Source organism: Brachycentrus maculatus, unplaced genomic scaffold (assembly GCF_059751285.1).
Source record: "Brachycentrus maculatus isolate JH-2025_06_01 unplaced genomic scaffold, ASM5975128v1 h1tg000566l, whole genome shotgun sequence".
NCBI lineage: Eukaryota > Metazoa > Arthropoda > Insecta > Trichoptera > Brachycentridae > Brachycentrus > Brachycentrus maculatus.
In genome coordinates, this window is record NW_028281308.1 from 756,037 (window position 1) to 779,536 (window position 23,500).

The following is a 23,500-nucleotide window of genomic DNA, read 5'->3' on the forward strand; positions in this document are numbered from 1 at the left end:
TCTCTCTAACCCTTATCGTCCTATCTGAACCTAAAATCTGGTGGTGTCAAAAGTCATCGTAATCGATGGGCATGTATGACTAGATGTATGGATGTGAAGGAGGCGAGGAGTGCATGTCAAGACGGAAGAGTGGGGCGTTCTATCCTTTCTGCCTACACCTGCGGCGAAACGGTTTGATGGTAGTAGTAGTAGTAGTATATATATATATGTATAAATATTCATATTCCACAATCTTGGCGGTCTGTAAGTTCAAAAAAGGATTATTTTCTTTCTTACAATTATTCAATACAGAACACCCAAAAGATATTAATATAGAACTCTTGCAAAGCACTAGAAATTTTCACATAAACCTATAAAAAAAGCCATTTTAAACATTTACCATTTGACTAAAAGCATTAGCATGAACCACAGTTTCCTAAATATGTTTTAACCTTGACTATGGCTTCTCCAGTTATTTGGACACGTTGCGCGTGGAAATGAGGACAGCCCGGAACGACTGGTTGCAGTGGGTAGCCTGGAGGGGAAGAGAGGGAGAGGAAGATCCCCACACGATGGACCGATGGAGTTAATGCACCAGCAGGCACCTCGGTGGCTGGAGAGCTACGTGCAGCGCAGGCAAGGGCCAACTGGAGAAGAGTCATTGCTTCCACAAGAGTCACAACCCTCAGTAATGAAGAATAAGACGGAGAAGAAGTTTAAAGTATGGGAAACTATGGTTCAAATCCTATTTTATACACATATTTTCAAACACTATAAAACTGATTTTTGGGTTATATTTGCTTGTCAAATAAATAAATAACATATATAAATGATTTTCAATGCATTTTTGTGATACAATACTTAAAATAAATCTAAAAAAGGTTTCAAATATTGAGATCATTACAAATATATACGGCCCAGGATCCGTTTGTCTCTATATTTTGGTATTGTCTACAGTAATCCGTTCATCACCGGGTTTCGGACGCACATCGTGGTAACTAATAATGCCACAGACAATACCGAAAGATACAGATTCTATCTCATTGGGATTCTGTACTAATCATTACCATCCTTTAGAAGCAATTCACGAAATGCGGGAAATTTAATAATACAAAATAAATATATTTTATATCTGCAAAATGGAGTATCCAAAAACAGACAGTATCTGCCTATTTTGGACTGCTGACGGAGCTAACCCATTGGTTACCTAGACTTTTGGGGTTACCATGCCAGAAATACCATGATTCCTACATGAATAATTAAAAAATAAAATGTGTCCGATAATTTATAAACACCCTGTGCCGTTCCTTCATCTTCAGCGCGTCAAAAATATCTCTTAACCTTTTAACCACGTTCACTTTGTTCCTGAGACGCCCGTGCGCGGTGGTATTTCGCCGGTTTTTAAATGATTACTTTTATCATGTATTTAGTTAAGAAATGATTTATTTTCCTAAGCAAAAACGTTCAATGGGATTCATTGTGCCTTTTTGGTACTCTATAATACACTTGTGTCACATTATTCTTGATATATATCGTAATATAAACAAATAAGATCGTAACATAAATAAATCAAAGCACGCATCGTGTGACACTCTTACCCACTGGCGATGCGTAGCGTCGAGAGTGAGACAGATATAGGGCATGATTATGGCGCGGACTAATTACTGACCGCAAGAAAAATCAGGGATCTGTTATTTTATTTATCCTTGTGATGTTACAAATTATTAGTCAGATATTTCAACAGATGTCATAAGGCCAAGGATTGACGTATTATTTTATCCAAAGTTTCACACCATGAAAAAATCCCTCCAAGTTGAACTGAGGTTCGAAACTTGGAGTAAAGTAAAAACACAAACGGTTATGTCAGCCGCGTACAGGGAATCTTTTGTGAAAACACATACGGTTATGCGAGCCGCGTGGATCCGGTCAAAGTTGTAACTAAATGTATGCAATGTTATAAAAAATCGACTAACTAGTAAACTAGTATGCTGCTTGCATATTGTCCACCTCCTTTTTACGCCATGCGCAAAACACTGCAAATCAAACGACTCCCGACCTAATTGACGACATCCGGTGTTGAAAGAAATAGTGTAGGGGTGCGTGTAATTAACAAATAAAAAATATTTTTATCTTTTTAGTTATGCAATACACGTATTATATTTGTATCAATTAATTGCATATTGTTTATATTAATCTCAACACGTAAAAATGTATCTTTTTTAATAATATCTTGCACAATTTAATTTTTGCGGAAACTAAATTGGTTTAATGCGCTTCGTTTTTCTCGTTTCTCTTATTTTTGTAATATTAAAACTAATTGTGAGATATAAATGAATAACGAAACACCAATCCACGTTCTCTATAATTGTGACGCACTCGCTCGCACACCAAGTCACGTCCTTGGAGAACCTCTACTGGATCCTGAGAAGGTGAAGCTCCTACCACCAAGACAGGGCGTGAGCTACATGACTCACGTAGGTCTTGGGAGTGAGCTATGATACAGAGGGAGGTCGCAATAGACTTAATATGGTCGCAGTGACATTAAGAATGCAAGATCCCTTGACCTCATAAAAAAAAGATATAAATGATCATTTAATTCTGTAAAATGAAAATATACAAAACATGTGTTGGACCAATAGCCACTTATGGGATTGAGGCAAGAGCAGATACTTCCAGAACGAAACCTCGACTTGGAACCTCCGAGATGAAGACTCTCCGATCCATAACCGGAAACACATTGCGAGACCGAGTAAGAAATACCGACATCCGGAGCATGTGTAAGGCGGAGGATATCGTGAGGTGGGGACGACAACGAAGGCGATACTGGAATGATCGTGTAAACAGAATGTCAGATGACAGACTTCCACGTATCGCCCTTCAAGGAATCCCTGAAGGACGCAGACCCCCAGGCAGACCTCCGAAAAGGTGGGAAGACAGCTGGGAGTCAACATCCCAAGAGCTACAAGCGGAGGCACAAACAGATCCCTAGGATCTAGAATTAGAAAAATATTTAATTCTGCATATCGATGTATAACTAATTAAAAATAAAAATAAAATATATATTTATAATATGAATCATAAATTTTGATACAACGCTGAAGGTATCCCTAACAAACATCCTGCCCAAAACGTACCTGATACTTTTATGAATCATGTAACGGATCGGGTATTTCTAACTAGAACACCAAAAGTCGATATACTGGATTTCGGTAACCAAAGGGCTAATACCAAAATAAATAAATTAAAGACAACAGTTATCATGTATTGCAAACTTAGGCAGTATAAAAAATATGGTATCCGCTTAAATTTACATTGGTATATATGTCTATATGTAGCTCTATACTTATTTTCCATAACATATATAAATTAATACTGTAAAACCGTCTTCCCGTTTTGTACACCCATTCATTTTCATATTCCCGTACAAATCCGGCAGTTAAGACTGATACAGGATGGTGCAAAATCAATAACCCTATCCGGAAGATGTTATGATTTTTGCAAATGGCATTGTATGTCAATCATTTTTTTCACCCAATGGTGCATAGGGCACTGCATCGAATTGACGCAGTGTTATCTTGATCATTACTTACATGAAGGCAAGGTGATCACTCTGGCGCTTCAGGAACCAGTCCAGGGTAATATTAAATAAATATTACAGTGTAAAAATCACTAATATTAATTTTACCCCCCCCTGGGAATCGAACCCGGGACCTCCAGCACGGTAGCTAAGCACGCTGACCATTACACCACGGAGGCGGACATACATAACAAACAATAAAATTCATATATTAAAAAGTAAGCAAGAAGACTTAGATGTAGAAGAATCCCGCTTCAGAAAACTCCTTCAGACACATGGAACAGATCATTATCCAATGTGATATTGTTCAACATAACAGTAGCTCTTCCTACAGGCATAACCATCGGCAGGTTGGTCTTGTGTATAGGAATGGGAAACAATCTATGTCGACGCTGTCCTTAGCTAACTACAGGGAACATACAGACCGATGCTGCGGATAATTTCAGGATTATCCATCATACCGTATATTTTAACAATCGATAAAAATGCCTCGTCAAATACATATTCCTTCTAGTCTCTTAAGTATTGTAGCCGAGCATACCCTGGAGAAACTCGGACGGGTAGAGCCGAGGATAATGGCATATTCGACATTTGTGAACCAGACAGCTGCAGTATACAAACAGATTGATGAAATTGTCACAAATGTCTATCAACACTGGCGGCAGCCACTTGACGGACATCATGTTTTCCACTCAACAGAAAAAAATCAAAAAAGGTCCAAATAAAGAATTCCATCACCCAAAATGATTTTATTTTAATTCAGTAAAAAAGTTGTTCAAAAATAGGGTTTTGATTAATTTTGCGCCACCCTGAATCTGTTTACATACTGCAGATGTCTAGTTTAAAAATTTAAATATGATTGACTTGCAACGCCATTTGCAAAAATTATAACATCTTTCGATTTCATAATTCATTTAAACCCTTATCCGCACCCCAATGGTACAAAAGGCGCTGCATTATATAAACGCAGTGTTATCTTGATCATTGACACATGAAGGAAAGGCGATCAGCCCTCCGCTTCAGGTGCCAGTCCAGGGTTATATTGAATAAATATTAGAGTAAAAAAAATCTTCCGATAGGTTGATTACTTTTGCGCCACCCTGTATTAGTGCTGTGGAAAGTCTTAAAAATAATCATTGCAAAAGCATATTGACCCGATAAAACAAATCTATAAATATATATATATATATATATATATATATATATATATATATATATATATATATATATATATATATATATATATATATATATAAATCCTGTATTTGACCTTAACTATACAATTTGTATACCATTCTTATATACGTATTCTCACATATAACATATAAATAATAACACACATACGATTGAAAATAAAAAATTGAATGCCAATTTTTCATTCCTCAGTTTTATACTATTAAATTATCTTTACACATAACATTGAAAAACGTAAAAAAATGGATTTTTACTATAATACACGCCTATCCTAAAGCAATATTTTACATAAAACTGACATCAATTGTGATTTTTTTGTACAGCAAAGATTACGCACGTTTATTTTGACTAGAGAGTTGTATAAGGCTCAAAGAAAAATATATACATGTGCTTATAGACTATGGAATGTACAGCTGAGATCGGTTTAATTGGGAAGATCAAGGGTCTACGAGATGGTGTGGCCATGGGGAGAATGGTTAGAGCAGTATATATGGGAGAGTAGGCCCGAGAGTCTACATAGCATGTGTGGCTAGAAGCTAGGACTGTATGCCAGGGTCAGGAGTGGAGAAATCAGAAGGTATATATGTGCAGCTGAGGCAGGTATAGTTGGGAAGATCAAGGGTATATTAGATGATTTGGCCATGTAGAGGATGGTTAGAGCAGTATATATGGGAGAGTAGGCCCGACAGTCTACTTAGCATGTGTGGCTAGAAGCAAGGACTGTATACCAGGGTCAGTAACGAAGGAATCAGTATGTATTGTGAAGTCTTACTATTTTGAGTTTTTTTGACAGCTGCAGATCACTGGCAGGGCTACAAGTTTGGCTTGTTACAATATGTTGAATTGAATACTTTTTAAAGTATGTTTGATCTCCCCAGCAGGGCTACAAGTCTGGCTTGTTACAGTATGATGAAAAGAATACTATTTTGAGTATTTTTGATCTCCCTGGCAGGGTTACAAGTCTGGCTTGTTGTAGTATGGTGAAACGAATACTATTTTGAGTTTTTTTGACAGCTATTATTTAGTATTTTGAGTATGTTTGATCTCCCTGGCAGGGCTACAAGTCTGGCTTGTTTTAGTATGGTAAAACGAATACTTTTCTGAGTATGTTTGATCTCACTGGCAGGGCCACAAGCCCGGCATGTTACAGTATGGCGCAGGCGGGCGCCACGCCGGAGGAGACGAACATGGGCGTGCCGGCGCCGAGCCCGCCGTCCGTGTTGATGTTCTCCTCCGCGCCCTCGCCCTCCCCGCACTCCAGGTAGCCGCCCTGGCAGTCCAGGCAGCGGCACTGGTCCGACATGCGGCACACGATGCCCAGCTCCTTGGCCATGGCCAGGTACATCACCTTGGAGGTCTTGTTCGCCACCTGGAACACCGAGACCAGCTGACATCTGCACGACTGCGGCTGTGTTGCCGTCACAATGTGACTTGCCCCTAATATCATTTTAACATAAATGTGGAATTGTTTAATTTTTTTTTTAATGTAACTATTGTTTACTATATCATTTTTTTTATATATAAAGCTGTACAATTCCCGAACGAAAAAAATATATCAACACATATCGTTCACTCCTTTCAAGAACGTCATAAATCAAAAATCGACAATTTTCAGTTGTGCATGTTATCGGAATGCCCAGAAAATGTACTATATCCCAGAAAAAGTGGCATATTTTAAACTTAATATTTACCCTCTACAACGCAGAAAGTGTTGTTTTTGCATTTTGAAGAAAAGGTATTGTTCAATTATTTTTTTAAATATGCTAAATATTTTTCAAATGGAGAAAAAATACTCACGTTTTACCTAAAAAGATGTGTTGCACAGTAAAAAGTTCAGTAAGTGGCTTGATATTTATTTTTAGTACATTGTATTATATTTTTAAACTTTCAAAACATTCTCCTGAAATATCAAATTTTTTGATTTATGACGTTGTTGAAAGGAGTGAGCGATATGGCAACGTCCCTCGTACAGAAAGATAGGGCATTTCGGTCAGATTAAATTCAATTTAAAAAGCGGTTTGTTGTGAAAATTTACACAATTTTTTTACAAAATTTACACAATCTAATGTGTTTACATTCAACTACATTCGCCTCATAAATTTTTTTTACCGTTCTTTCCTCACTCATTCATCCAAAACCATCTCAACACACCTTTCTTAATAACATTTATAAAATTAATAACGTGTCGGGTTGTGGTTCCGTGGTTAGTGTCGCGGACTCATGAGTTAGAGTTTCTCGGTTGGAACCCGCTCTACCACAATTTGATACCTATTTCTAATAATGAGCCGCTCAGGTTCACAGAAATAGTATGAAATTGAAATATTTGTGCAAATAATAAAAACGCAAATGTTTCTAATTTAAAAAAAAAATAAAAAATTATGGGTGTGTCTAAATATTTGTTCACAAATCTGGATTATCTCCAATTACAGAAGTTTTTTTATATTATTTTTTGACATCTCAACATATTCCAACCCTTATCCGCAACCCAATGGTGCATAGGGCACTGCATCATATAAACGCAGTGTTATCTTGATCGCTTACATATGAAGGAAACACATGAAAGAAAGGTGATTAGCTTTCCGCTTCAGGTACCAGTCCAGGGTCATCATCATCATCAGCCTGTGTCCGTCCACTGTTAAAACGTAGGCCTCCCGCATGAGTCTCCATCCTCTTGGATCCTCCGCCTTCCGCATCCAGGTCATTCCCGCTATTCTTCTTATATCGTCAGACCATCTTGTAGGGGGTCGGCCGATGCTTCGTTTGCCAGTTCTTGGGCGCCATTCCAATACTTTTCTTCCCCATTGACCGTCGTCTCTTTGACAGATATGTCCTGCCTATTGCCACTTGAGTGTGGCTATTCGTTGGCATCCACTACAGTCCAGGGTAATATTGAATAAATATTAGAGTGAAAAAATCACCTATATTTATTTGACCCCCCTGGGAATCAAACCCGGGACCTCCAGAACGGTAGCCGAGCGCGCTGACCATTACACTACATAGATGAAGTACACTACGTACATCTCAACATAGATGAAGAAGAATATGAAAGTTGAGACAAGAGGGTTACCTGCACATAATAATAGAGGGGACGATGGAAGGAATAAAAGCCGCCAATGCCTTAGCAATGCTGCTCAACGTGTGAGGAGCTGAAGAGGGTTTCGGAAAATAGACCAGAATGGCCAAGGAGATGTCATCTATAGCTGCAGACCAATCCACAGGATTGAGATTAAAGACTTCGGGAACTTCGGGATGCTGGACTGGCCAAGGAGATGACACGTGACAGTGTCACTTAGAGACATCTCGTGTTGGCCACATGCTGCACCTAAGGAATGATTGAAAGTATTACCTCAATATACCCTTCCGGAGTGGGTTCCTCGTGCCTCAGCTTGCACTCGTACTCCTCCTGCCTTCTCTCCTCTTCATCTAGCTCACTATCCGCCGTAGCCTCGTACATGCCTCCCTCGTCCTCTTCGTCGGGCGCACTTGAGCTGCACGCGTCGGGCCGTCGCAGGCCGGCGTCGTACGACGTGGAAGGCTCCTGGAAGTCCGTCCAGGAGCCGCTCTGGTCCTTGCCGGCGTCGGTGAAGGGCTGCCACGTCTGCGACTGGTTGGAGGGCTTCTGCTCCTCAAAGTCCTCGAAGTCTTGCCAGGATTCTCCTGCAAAGGAAGATTCCAGAACATCAGCCAAAACTATGGTCAAACTGGGTGAAAACTGGGTTTAAGAGGTCTGAGTGAGTGATATCTCAATGTAAGAATATGGAAGTCACAGGTCTTAAGACTTGCCATAGGTTTACAATATTTTATATTTAAAATTTCATTTACATTTAGTGGATTTTTGTTTCTTCTAACTAAATAAATATGTTTTTATTTGAATCTGTGTTGGGATTAGGAAGGATGGTCTAGTGTGGGCCATTTGGGAACTTGTCAGCATTTGCTCATTGCTGGGAGGAAACCACGTTGCACTCCTCAGGAGAAGGCGGACTGCTGACTGTCCTCAGCAGACCTTCCGTTCCACTAGAAGAGGGTTGGGCATTTTGTGTCCTAGCCTGGTTTATTACCAATGTCCTTCACTATTTTTATCGATTGTTACGCGGTATGATCGATAATCCTGAAATTATCCGGAACATCGGTCTGTATGTTCCCGATAGTTAGCTAAGACAGCGTCGGCATAGATTGTTTCCCATTCCTATACACAGGACCAACCTGCTGATGGTTATGCCTGTAGGAAGAGCTACCGCTATGTTGAACAATATCTCATTGGATATTGATCTGTTCTGTGTCTGAAGGAGTTTTCCGAAGCGGAATTCTTCTACATCTTTAAGTCTTCTTGCTTACTTTTTCGATGCCATTTTTCAAAAATCATAACACCTTCCGGATAGGGTGATTGATTTTGGACCATCCTGTATCAGCCTTAACTGCCGGATTTGTACGGGAATATGGAGATAAATGGGTGTACAAAACGAGAAGACGGTTTTACAGTATTAATTTATATTTTTTATGAAAAATAAGTATAGAGCTACATATAGACATATATAGCTCACTACTTTCAACAACGTCATATTTCAAAAATTGTCGATTTTCAGTTGTGCATGTTTTCGGAATGCCCTAGGAATGCAATAGTTCTTGCATAAATTTTGTTTTATTATATTTTAATGTATACAATTTAAATTTTTTATGTTTTGTACTGTATATATATTGAAATAAATAAATTGAGTTGAATTAAATCATGTATGCTACCAAAACTATGGATTGTTTGTTACCCGTGGCTATGTGCTTCTCGTCTAGTTCTCGCGAGGCGGCCGCAGGGCTGGCGCTGCCCGTGGAGAGCGTCCTGGACAGCCGGCTGGCCGGCGAGGAGCGGCTGGACAGCAGCCCGGCCGACTCCGCGCTGGCCTGCTTCACCAGCCGCGACCGGCTCGGCGTCTTGTTCTCCGTCAGCGCCGCTAGCCTCGTCTGCGGGACCAAACCATGATTACCATCTCAATATCTTATCTTATAGCTGAAAGTTTATATATCTCTCAGATCATGGTATATCACTTCGTTCTTCCCAAGAAAGAACACTTTCCATTCCTCGCCATAACACATCATTCTTCAGTAATTCCTTCTCTGTCCAAGCGGCCAGACTATGGAGTGAATTACCTCTCCGCGTAAACAAATGCAACTTCTCTTATCACTTTTAAGAAACTGTCTGTACCCGACGGATTCTCCAGTTCTTTGGACCCGTCGCGCGTGGCAACGAGGATAGCCCTGCACGACTGGTGTGATCATTAGCCTGGAGGGGAAGAGAGAGAGAGGAAGATCCCCACTCGATGGACCGATGGAGTTAAGGCAGCAGCAGGCACCTCGGTGGCTGGAGCGCTACGTGCAGCGCAGGCAAGGGATAACTGGAGAAGAGTCATTGCATCCACAAGAGTCACAACCCTCAGTAATGAGAAATAAGATGGAGAAGAAGTTTAAAGTATGGAAAACTATGGTTCAAACCCTATTTTATACACATACTTTCAAACATTATAAAGCTGATTTTTGGGTTACATTTGCTTGTCAAAGAAATAAATAACATATGTTTAAAAGAATTTCAATGCATTTTTGTGATACAATACTTAATTAAAATCTATAAAAAGGTTTCAAATATTGAGATCATTAAAAATATATACGGCCCAGGATCCGTTTTTCTCTATATTTTGGTATTGTCTATAGTAATCCGTTCATCACCGGATATACATCAAAGTGGTAACTAATAATGCCATAGACAATACTGAAAGATCCAGACTCTATCTCATTTGGATTGTGTACTAATCATTACCATCCTTTATAATGCGGGAAATCTAATCACATGCCCCATCTCAACACGCCTCTCTTGATTTTATCAGACGCCTACAGTATTTGAGATGTGACCTAATTACCTCTTCCAGCACATGTTGGTAGGATGGCGGCGGGCTGGAGGGGACGGAGCTCGGCCCGGCCAAGTTCATGTAACCCGTCAACCCTGAAATAAGAAAGAAGCAATTCTTAACATTCTCAATCTTATTAATATTTAAAGCATTTACTTTGTGGTTAGTCATTTTTACTTTTTGGTTTTTTTACCTCATATAAACGCAGTGTTATCTTGATCGTTTACACATGAAGGAAAGGTGATCAGCCCTCAGCTTCAGGTACCAGTCCAGAGTAATATTGAATAAATATTACAGTGAAAGCATCGCTTATATTTATTTGGCCCCCCATGGGAATCGAACCCGGGACCTCCAGAACGGTAGCCGAGCGTGCTGATCATTACACTACGGAGGCTGACAACACGTTACATGTCTCTTACTTCTTTCAAGAATGTCATAAATCAATAAACTTGATTTGTCAGGAGAACGTTTTCAAAGTTAAAAAATATAATAAAAGGTATTAAAAATAAATATCTAGCCACTTATTGAACTTTTTACTGTGCAACAGATCTTTTTAGGTAAAACCTGAAGGTTTTTTCTCCATTTAAAAAATATTTAGTATATTCAAAAAAAATAATTAAACAATACCTTTTCTTCAAAATGCAAAAACAACACATTCTGCCCTGTAGCGGGTAAATATTAAGTTAAAGATATGCCGGAAAAGCAAAGGCTGGGAGACAGTGCATTTTCTGGGCATTCAGAAAACATGCACAACTGAAAATTTGACAACATTTTGAGTGCGTCCAAATACTTGTTCACAAAATCTGAATTATCTCCAATTACAGGAGTTATTTTCATATTTTTTTTAACATCTCATCAAAGATGAAGAAGAATATGGAAGTCTGGGCATTTACGGGGCTGACGACCGTCATAGGCTGGTTTAAATGATCACTTTACACACGTGTAACATTCACCAATTCCACCCATTATTGACAACCACACTACTCAAATTCTTGGAAGTTCTATATATATGAACCAATTTAGAAACCTTGTTCTTGAATCACTAGAACTTCACTAGAGACATCTATTGGTGAGATGTAATTGGTGAATGTTACACGTGTGTAAAGTGATCACTTAAACCAGCCTATGACGGTCGTCAGCCCCGTAAATGCCCAGGCTTCCATATTCTTCTTCATCTTTAATGAGATGTTAAAAATAATATGAAAATTGACAATGTTTGATTTATGACGTTGTTGAAAGAAGTGAGCGGTAAGCTCAACATTTTATGTGCTTATAAGTGTGAGAATAGTGCTACGGCAGTGACGTGTAGCATTGTCTACATACAAACTGAATATTGACGATTTTTGATTTATGACGTTCTTGAAAGGAGTGAGCGATGTGTGTAAAGTGATGAATAAGTATCCTAAGAGTGTGGTTGGGTAGGTATGATTGCCAATGAGGAGTTACCGTTGGAGTCCAGATGCTGGGCCTGCAGCAGGTTCTCCGCCGAGGAGTCGCAGTGCTCCGACATCCTCAGGCGTCCAGGTAGCCTGAAGGGGGCCACGGTGGATGGCAGTCAGCGAGCTGCAAGCAAGCGCCTGAGTACAGCAATCGTGCGAACAATATGCTATGCGGATTGCCGCTCAAGGAGTAAAATATACTTTTTTATTTTAAAGACTTAAAATTATATAAATCTGTATATAAACTAACTAATCAACACGCCTCTTTCTGAAGGGGTAGGCAGAGAGCTTATAAAGCCACGCCAACCTGCTTTTGCAAACCGTCATTATTTTTTTGCAAACCAATTATTATTACCGCCGTATTTTATTATTACCGACTCCTGGCCTGACTTTTGATCCAGCATTTGAAATACTCGATCATACCAAAATTTCCTCGATCTTCCTCTGCTTCTATTACTGGCCACATTCACCTCGTAAATTTGTTTTAACATTATTTCTCCACTCATTCGATTCACATGCCCAAAACCATCTAAACACACATTTTTTAAAATTATATATTTCGATAATCAGCATTTAAAAAATAATAATGCATTTTTCTGCGTATAAAGAGTCATAAAATGTAAATGTATTTAATATTTCATAGGTCTGATATGATTTTATTAGGTTTTAATGTAAAAAACGCTGAAAAACCTTGAAACTAAAATAGCAGTGAAATAGTATTTACGTAACAGCACATTACTTATTATATTGAGGTAATATGCATGTATTTGGATGAATATTCAACGATTTAAATCGTCAATATTACCTTTTCGTTGAAACGATATATCAGCTTACGCAAATCACCCTCGAAAGGCCGCCAATATGTTTACATACTACAGCATCTACGCGTCATTTTCCGTATACTCATGATAGACTCTTCCAAAAAATACGAAATCGGGAATAGCGTTTAAAAATATATATATATCTGACGCGGTGTCCGTATACCGTGGTAATTCAGTCTTTTCCGTGGCGATTAATGATAAATACGGACGATTATCGCGAAAGGTCTCACATTGTTGACAGCGCGGTGACAGCCGGCCATTTGCAATGACGTCCTCTTCGCTTTCGCGCGCTTTACACCCGGAAATGCGCGCAATATCCAGCCAGTGGCGCAGTACCTACTTTGCCGAAAAGAATATGAAAAAATCTGATAAAACATTAAAACATTTTGAGCGTCAGAACAATAAAAATAATTATATTTTAAAAACTTTTTATCAGAATTATATTTAAGGCAATATTTTTAGCGCAAAACAACATATTTTTAAGTAATTTATTTTCATAATTTAACTATAACTTTGTTTTAAAATCACTATAAATTAATATTAAATTAAATTTACAAAATTTTGAATCCAGATTTGTGAACAAGTATTTGGACACACTCAAAATGTTGTATATTAACTGGTCAAATTATAAGCTGAAATAATAAAATTAAAAATGATATTTTCTTGCGTTTCTCATGTGTGTGATTATAATCCAGAATTCGGACCTCAAATACTAATAAAAGAGTTTCTGCTCAGTAAAAAGCTTTTTTTCATCTCGCCAATAGATGTCTCTAGTGAAGTTCTAGTGGTTCAAGAACAATGTGTCGAAATTGGATCATATCGTAGTCGTACAAAAGAAAATGACCAACTAACAAAACGTAAAATGTTCAGGAGGGCCATTTAAGTCACTTTTGCTTGGAAATAAAATAAATATCAATGCAGTTAGTCATTTTTACCAAGTCAATATATTATAATTCCAAGTTTAAAATCCCTTGGGATGTTTTTCAGGGCAATATTAAGCTAGTAAGATATCAAATAGTCAATGATTTATTTTTCAGCCTTTTGAGTGTGTCCTAATACTTATTCACAAATCTGGATTATCTCCAATTACAGAAGTTATTTTTCATATTATTTTTTGACATCTCAACATAGATGAAGAAGAAAATCTGAGAGTTTTCATCTCAGACATTTCAAGTAGAGATTTTGTTCTAGGAGTATCTGCTCTTGCCTCAATCCCGTAAGTGGCTATTGGTCGAACACATGTTTTGTATAAAACAATAAAAAATACATCAGAATTAAGTATTACCATATTAAAAATATAATTTTTTAATGTAAAAATATTGTTTATATTATTATTTTAGTTTCAGATTCGCCCTCCAGAGTTCGCATCGTCTTGCTGGCGCCTGTCGTATCGAGCTTTCCCAATGTATTCCAGCCAATTTGTAAACGCATTTCAGGGTTGTCACTTTCATATTATTTTTGCTTAAAAATATAACTAACTAACTAACTAACCATCACGCCGCTTCCCCGCAGGGGTAGGCAGAGAGAATAGATCGCTACACCAGTCTGTCTTTTGCAAACATTCTTCGCCTCTTCTCATATACACCCGCCGATTATTACGACTCCTAACCAGACCATTTTGAAGTATTCAGCATACCTGATCGTGCCATGTTTTTCTCGGTCTTCCTCTTCTCTTTTTTCCAATTACATTTTTTTTATTTTTTTTTATTCATTTAATATATTTACATTTTTATTTATAACATAATACATTTGAATCATTTATACATATGGAGAACTTTTATATTTCGATTCGCTGTGCCTCTCCATAAAAGAGTCTGTGCTCTTGTGCTTGGAAAGGGACTTACACTTTCGCCTCATAAATTTGTTTTACCCTTCTTTCTTCACTCATTCGTTCTACATGTCCAAACCATCTCAACACACCTTTCTTAAATTTAATTTTAATTGCTTAAAAATATAAAAAAAAACAATTAGCTTAATGCAAAAAAAATAATGAGCTTCGTGACAAATCTTGATTGATATAAGATATTGAATCCATTGTATCTATTGTACTGTTATATCAATTATATTGTTTTTAGGGATCAACCTAATTAATTTATTATTTACTATACACATCAACTATCATTTTTAAGACATGTAAACTAAATATGCCATAAATCCTTGCACATAATACGCAAGGCGTATTTTCTTATTTTTTTCATTCATTCAAACCCTTATCCGCACCCCTTTGGTGCATAGGGCACTGCATCATATAAATGCACTGTCATCTTGATCGTTAACACACGAAGGAAAGGTGATCAGCCTTCCACTTCAGGTATCAGTCAGGGTAATATTGGATAAATATTAGAGTGAAAAAATAACTTATATTATATTTTTTTGACACCCTCTGAGAATCGAACCCGGGACCTCCAGTACGGTAGCCAAGCGTGCTGACCATTATTACACTATGGAGGCGGACAGGCACCTAATAAATATATATTAGAAAAAAAACGCAAAATGCAGATAATGATCCTAAAACAAGGCTAAAAATTGCAGTTACATTAAGTATCAGAGACATTTGGTGACTGCATATCATAAACAATTTTCTTTCATACAGTTTTATAAATAAGCACTGTAAAATGTGCCCGCGGCACGGGAAAACTTCATGTAAACTCAGAAATTTTCAATTGTGATGAAATATAAAGAAAAATAAACTAATTAATAAATATTTCTATATTATTTCGAGAAATAAAAATACTTTGTGTTCTGATCCACTTACATTTTTACTAACCAACTAGTTTCGGCAACAACCTGTTGCCCTCTTCAGGGTTTCATTTATAACTGAAACCCTGAAGAGGGCAACAGGCTGTTGCCGAAACTAGTTGGTTAATAAAAATGTGAGTGGATCAGAACACAAAGTATTTTTATTTCTCGAAATAACATATCAATATGATCCACAAAGTTAATGCTTTCAATATTCAAAACAAAATATTTCTATTTAATTTAAAGAATAATTAAATGCATGTACAAATTTACCTAACGTCCAAGTGATTCTGAAATCTAGCTACGGCTTATGCAACACCGCTTACCATGGCCATACTTAGGCTTCAAATTTGTAAGTTTCATAGCCCCTACTTACTCCTGAGTCGATTTACTCTTAATGTATAAAATTGAGTGAAAATTCTAAGCGAAAACACTCGCTCGAAATGCCATAGTATGGTATTAGATATTACTCGTATCTCCATAGCTTCCTCTGTAGCAAAATAAGTTTGTGGCAGCCCTGTTTGTCCGGCGCACGCGCAGACTGGCACGAGGACGCCCCCTTCGGGCAATTCTCTACACAACCTGAACACAACACTCCAACATGATACACAGCATACAACAAGTACTTTGTATTTCACCAACATAAGGCACAGTGAGACAAAGTGTGTCTGAAAGGAAATTCATCTCGCACCTACGCCGTGCTCAGATAAACGATCTCAACGAAATAACAAGATATATATATATATATATATATATATATATATATATATATATATATATATATATATATATATATATATATATATATATATATATATATATATTATATATATATATATATATATATATATATATATATATATATATATATATATATATATATATATATATATATATATATATATATATATATATATATATATATATATATATATATATAGCCTCCGTAGTGTAATGGTCAGCACGCTCGGCTACCGTTGTGGAGGTCCCGGGTTCGATTCCCGAAGGAGGGTCTAATAATAAATATGAGTGATTTTTTTACTTTAATATTTATTTAATATTACCCTAAACTGGTACCTGAAGTGGAGGGCTGATCACCTTTCCTTCGTGTGTTAGCGATCAAGATAACACTGCGTTTAAATGATGCAGTGCCATATGCACCATTGGGGTGCGGATAAGGATTTTGTGATATATATATATATATATATATATATATATATATATATATATATATATATATATTATATATATATATTATATATATATATATATATATCTACATATATATATATCTACATATATATATATATATATATATATATATATATATATATATATATATATATATATATATATATATATATATATATATATATATATATATATATATATATATATATATATATATATATATATATATATATATATATATATATATATATATATATATATGTATATACATATATAAATATATATATATACATATATATTTATGGAATGCACACCCCTGTACATATAGGGGTACATGATGGAGCGCTAGTGCCAATACTGGTGTATAGAACCGAAACATGGATTGGCATAAGTATGAAAGCGGTGATACTTGACAAATGTATGAAAAAATACGATAGATATTTTCGATAGTTGAGACTCATAATATTGATTTATTATGACCCTTATCCGCACCCGATGGTGCATAGGGCCTGGTACTGGCTAGCTTAAGTGATCTCTCAAGTTTCCCTGCAGGGGTAGGCAGAGAGAATAGAACGCCAGACTCTCCCCTACTAAAACACACTCCCAGCTTCATATATGTAGATTCATATACATATAATTTTTGATACATCGCTCCCTCCTTTCAACAACGTCATAAATAAAAAAATATATATTGTATTTTTAATTTTATTGGTACATTTTTTCCAACCGGTTTTGACAAGAACCTTGTCATATTCAGGGTTTATGTACTAATTCTAAAACATTGAAATACTCATAGTTAGGTTATAGTTAATTACCCTTCCCTTACAATACCAAAAACTTCCACGCTCTCCATACAATGCGGCCGCCAAATTTAAAACACAGTAAGGGACATTTTTTTGTAGTACTTTTTTTTGTTGCATTTTTGGACTAAGTAAACTCTACTTAGTCCAAAAATGCAAAAAAATGTACTACAAAAAAAATGTCCCTTACTGTGTTTTAAATTTGGACAGCCGAATTGTATTAACATGTTAGTATACGGCTCAATACAGGCCGTGCCTAAAGAGCCGTAATACGTATAATAAATGTATTTCGCTCACTCCTTTCAAGAACGTCATAAATCAAAAATCGTCAATTTACAGTTGTGCATGTTTTCGGAATGCCCAAAAAATGTACTATATCCCAGCAAAAGCGGCATATTTTTAACTTAATATTTACCCGCTACAGGGCAAAAAATGTTGTTTTTGCATTTTGAAGAAAATGTATTGTTTAATTCTTTTTTTAAATGTATTAAATATTTTTTAAATGGAGAAAAAACCTCCAGGTTTTACCTAAAAAGATCTGTTGCACAGTAAAAAGTTCAATAAGTGGCTTGATATTTATTTTTAATACATTGTATTTTATTTTTAAACTTTAAAAACGTTCTCCTGAAAAATCAAGTTTTTTGATTTATGACGTTCTTGAAAGGAGTGAGCGATATATGAAATGAATATGTATATTTGAATGAATCTATGTATTATGAAAAATAAATAATAAATAAAAAAAAAATAAAAAAAATCATATGAAAATGTGATCATATTAAAAAAAAAACGGAAAAGCTCCTAAATGTTGCTTTAATTGAGCTTTGCACAGCGAATATTATTCAGCATTAGTTGGAGAAAATGTACGAATAAAAAGTGGTTAAAACAAAGTTGATGTATTTTATAATAAGTTTTTAAAATGTGCCACAAAGTATCAGCGAAAAAATTCAAGAAATTGATTCTTTGGCTAATCTACTAATTTATTTATTGTTTCGGTATTAACTTTGTATGATAGATTTGCCAATAGTGAAACAAGGAAGCAATGCAAAGCTGAGATAAGCATTATCGATAAAATTAAGAAAGGTGTGTTGAGATGGTTCGGACATGTAGAACGAATGAGTGAGGAAAGAACGGTAAAACAAATTTATGAGGCGAATGTAAGTGGAAAAAAGAGCAGAGGAAGACCGAGAAAAACATGGCACGATCAGGTATGCCAAATACTTGAAAGCGGTCAGGTTAAGAGTCGTAACAATCGGCGGGTATGGATGAGGAGATGCATGAATGTTTGCAAGGACAGAGTGGTGTGGCGTTCTATTCTCTGTGTCTACCCCTGCGGGAAGCGGCGCGATGGTTAGTTAGTTAGTTAGTTAGTATTAACTTTGTGGTAAGACATGTCGCTCACTCCTTTCAAGAACGTCATAAATCAAAAATCGTTAATTTTCAGCTGTGCGTGTTTTCGGAATGCCCAGAAAATGTACTATATCCCAGCAAAAGAGGCATATTTTTAACTTAATATTTACCCGTTGCAGGGCAGAAAGTGTTGTTTTTGCATTTTAAAGAAAAGGTATTGTTTAATTATTTTTTTAAATAAACTAAACATTTTTCAAATGGAGAAAAAACCTTCAGGTTTTACCTAAAAAGATTTTTTGCACAGTAAAAAGTTCAATAAGTGGGTTGATATTTATTTTTAAACATTGTGTTATATTTTTAAACTTTAGAAACGCTCTCCTGAAAAATCAAGTTTTTTGATTTATGACGTTCTTGAAAGGAGTGAGCGATGTTACAATGATTACCACTCAAGTGGTATAAAACACGTGTTTTCTTTCATCTTTGTAATATGCTAATTCATCACCAAATATTCCTCTTATCCAACCAAGCCGTACAGTTTGATTTTTTGCCTCTAGTGAGTGAGTATATTAGAAATACTTGGAATTATTTCCATGGGCTAGATCACGTGCCGTGATGTATGGGACCGCATCACTGTAATGCGGTCACGTGGTCGCAGGCACCCCTCGAATGCCCTCAATTATCGTGAATTATAACCTATTCGTAGGGCTAACTGCGCTGGACCCGATACCAGTCAATATTCATAACTCTCAACCTACAGGCTGGGCCCAAATTATCGGCTACATGTAATTTATTTCATTAATTTATTCATGTCCTTGTTAAAGTTCAATAAGTGGCTTCATATTTATTTTTAGTATATTGTATTATATTTTTAAACTTTAAAAAAGTTCTCTTGAAAAATCATATTTCTTGATTTATGACGTTCTTGAAAGGAGTGAGCGACATGTAACGTGTTGTCCGCCTCAGTAGTGTAATGGTCAGCACGCTCGGCTATCTGGAGGTCCCGGGTTCGATTCGCAGGGGGAAGTCAAATAAATATAAGTGATTTTTTCACTGAAATATTTATTAAATATTATCCTATACTGGTACCTGAAGCGGAGGCCTGATCACCTTTCCTTCAAGTGTAAACGATCAAGATAACACTGCGTTTATATGACGCAGTGCCCTATGCACCATTGGGGTGCGGATAAGGGTACTATTATTCATATTATTATTACACACATGACGAAGAATATCGTGAGGTGGGGACGACGACGATGGCGATACTGGAATGATCATGTGAACAGAATGTCAGATGACAGACTTCCACGTATCGCCTTCCAAGGTATCCCTGAAGGACGCAGACCCCCAGGCAGACCTCCGAAAAGGTGGGAAGACAGCTGGGAGTCAACATCCCAAGAGCTACAAGCGGAGGCACTAACAGATCCTTAGGATCTAGTAAGAGAAGAAGAAGAATATGTAGACATTTATTTATTTATTGTAACTGCAGACAGTTGGTAGAATTCCATATTGAATTGTTGGGTAATATATCCAGAATAAAACAAGGTTTGTTGGATTGAATTCTACATTTATTTATGTATATGTTAAATACGTGACGCGTTTCGTCTTCTTAGGACATTATCAAACATATCGCTCACTCCTTTCAAGAACGTCATAAATCAAAAATCGTCAATTTTCAGTTGTGCATGTTTTCGGAATGCCCAAAAAATGTACTATATCCCTGCGAAAGAGGCATATTTTTAACTTGATATTTACCCGCTACAGGGCAGAAAGTGTAATTTTTCCATTTTGAAGAAAAGGTATTGTTTAATTATTTTTTTAAATGTACTTAACATTTTTCAAATGGAGAAAAAACCTTCAGGTTTTACCTAAAAAGATCTGTTGCACAGTAAAAAGTTAAATAAGTTGCTTGATATTTATTTTTAATACATTGTATTATATTTTTAAACTTTAAAAACGTTCTCCTCCAAAATCAAGTTTTTTGATTTATGTCGTTCTTGAAAGGAGTGAGCGATGTGTGTTTGATATGCAGACTTTATTTTTATTTCCTCATACACTTTTCATTTTTCTTCTTCTTCTTATTCTATCGTAAATTACGACCCGATACAAGTCGATATTCACAACTCTCAACCTACAGGCTGGGCCCAAATTATTGGCTACTTAGAAATAATTTAATTCATTAATATATATTTCATATTATTTATTAATAAATTACGTAAAGAATTTTCGCCGACGACACCCTGTTGCTGGTCAAATAAAATTACAAATTTGTTATTTATTATTCTATAAAATGCAGTTCCAACAAGAAATGACAGTACAAAAATTAAATCTAATAATTATTACTACTACTACCATCACTCAGTTTCACCGCGGGCGTAGGCAGAGAGGATGGAACGCCACAATCTTCTGTCCTGACATTCCTCACATACACCCCTCGCCTCCTTCACTTCCATACATCTAGTCATTTTTTTCTAACCCTTATCATAACATAGGGCACTGCATCGTATTGACGCATTGTCATCTTAATCATCACTTACATAAAGGCAAGGTGATCACTTCTGCACTTCAGGACCCAGTCCAGGGTAATATTAAATAAACATCAGAGTGTGGAATCATTAATATTTATCTTCAACCCCTCCTGGGAATCGAACCCGGGACCTCCAGAACAGTAGCTAAACACGCTAACCATTACACCACGGAGACGGACAAAAACGTCCTGTCTAGTCATACATTCTATTAAATATTGGTCGTAATATTTTGTCCACAAGTGTAGTAAGACCAAAATATTATTCAGAGGGTTTCGTATTATACGTTTGCTCTTATTTCACATAAACATTTATGTCCACCATACATATCTTGTCTTATTTACAAAAAACGATGTTATGAAAAATATATTTATGTTTTTATAACATCATACTTAATAAAATAACGTTTTTATATTTGCATATATATATAATAATAATAATAATAAAACCCTTATCCGCACCTCAATGGTGCATAGGGCACTGCTTCATATAAACGCAGTGTTATCGTGATCGTTTACACATGAAGGAAAGGTGATCAGCCCTCCGCTTTAGGTACCAGTCCAGGGTAATATTGAATAAATATTACAGAAAAAAAAATCACTTATATTTATTTGACCCCCCCCTGGGAATCGAACCCGGGAGCTCCAGAACGGTAGCCGAGCGTGCTGACAAGTACACTACGGAGGCGGACAAGTATATATATATATATATATATATATATATATATATATATATATATATATATATATATATATATATATATATATATATATATATATATATATATATGTATATATATATATATACATATATATATATATATATATATATATATATATATATATATATATATATATATATATATATATATATATATATATAAATATATATATATATATATATATATATATATATATATATATATATATATATATATATATATATATATATATATATATATATATATATATATATGTAAATATATTTATATATATATATATATATATATATATATATATATATGTATATATATATATATATATATATATATATATATATATATATATATATATTTATATATATATATATATATTTATATATATATATATATATATATATATATATATATCCAAATTTAATTACACCATATCCGCTTATACTTCTTATGTGAAATTTTTGAAGTCCACAAACTCCCTTCAGGCTTTAAAAAAAATGATAAAACTTTCAGAACCTGAAAAAACTTGATAAAATGAAAATGAAAAAATATGATAACGTCAATATTGTATTGAAGGTTGTAAAAAAGAGTAAATTTCGGGCTTTTGTTAGCAGATTGGATGGAAATCCGCCGACGGTATATTTCAAAATTATCCCTAATTAAAATCCAATTCCGACATCAAAAAATAATCAATCTCTTCAAAGGGGAAATGCGGAAGAAACGAATTTTGAAAATTATTAAAAAAAATTCTTTTGTAATTTTTTAAATTATTATCTAATATACCTGATTGATTTGAGATTGCCTAGCGCTGTTTGTAGCAAATCCAGATATTCTAATATTTTTTCTTCACATCTCAACATAGATGAAAAAGTACATGAAAGTCTGTGTTTTTACAGGGCTTACGACCTGGTTGAAGACATCGCTTTACACACGTGCAACATTTACCATTCTACCCATGATTGACAACCACAAAACTCAAATTTTTGGAACTGTTAAGATAGATCGTTGAGATGTCAAAAAAAAATTACTCACAGTGAAGAAAACCTAGATTTGTGTAGCAACAAGTATTTGGACACACTCAAAATGGTGCGAATAAAAGTAACCAGTCAAATTATATAAGCCATATAAAAAAACCAAGTCCGCCTCCGTAGTGTAATGCACAAAAAAACCAAGTCAGCAAGCTCGGCTACCGTTCTGGAGGTCTCGGGTTCGATTCCCAGGGGAGGGGGGTCAAATAAATATAAGCGATTTTTTTCACTCTAATATTTATTCAATATTATCCCGG

General features: G+C 35.7%; 2 protein-coding genes across 2 annotated transcripts in view; one reads left to right on the top strand and one right to left on the bottom strand.

Annotated features, from left to right (window-relative positions):
- The window catches only part of LOC148301407 (low density lipoprotein receptor adapter protein 1-like), a 291,630-nt gene that overhangs the window by 133,021 nt on the left and 135,109 nt on the right, over positions 1-23,500 (top strand). The gene's annotated exons all lie outside the window — the stretch shown is intronic.
- LOC148301416 (uncharacterized) lies at positions 4,924-13,168 on the bottom strand. The gene is made up of 6 exons (XM_088273295.1): positions 12,886-13,168; positions 12,088-12,204; positions 10,654-10,736; positions 9,511-9,703; positions 8,097-8,407; positions 4,924-6,119 (listed from the first exon to the last, which is right to left on the bottom strand). The coding sequence occupies exons 2-6, from the start codon at positions 12,149-12,151 to the stop codon at positions 5,895-5,897; spliced, it is 876 nt and encodes a 291-aa protein (XP_088129421.1). The 5' UTR covers positions 12,152-12,204; positions 12,886-13,168; the 3' UTR covers positions 4,924-5,894.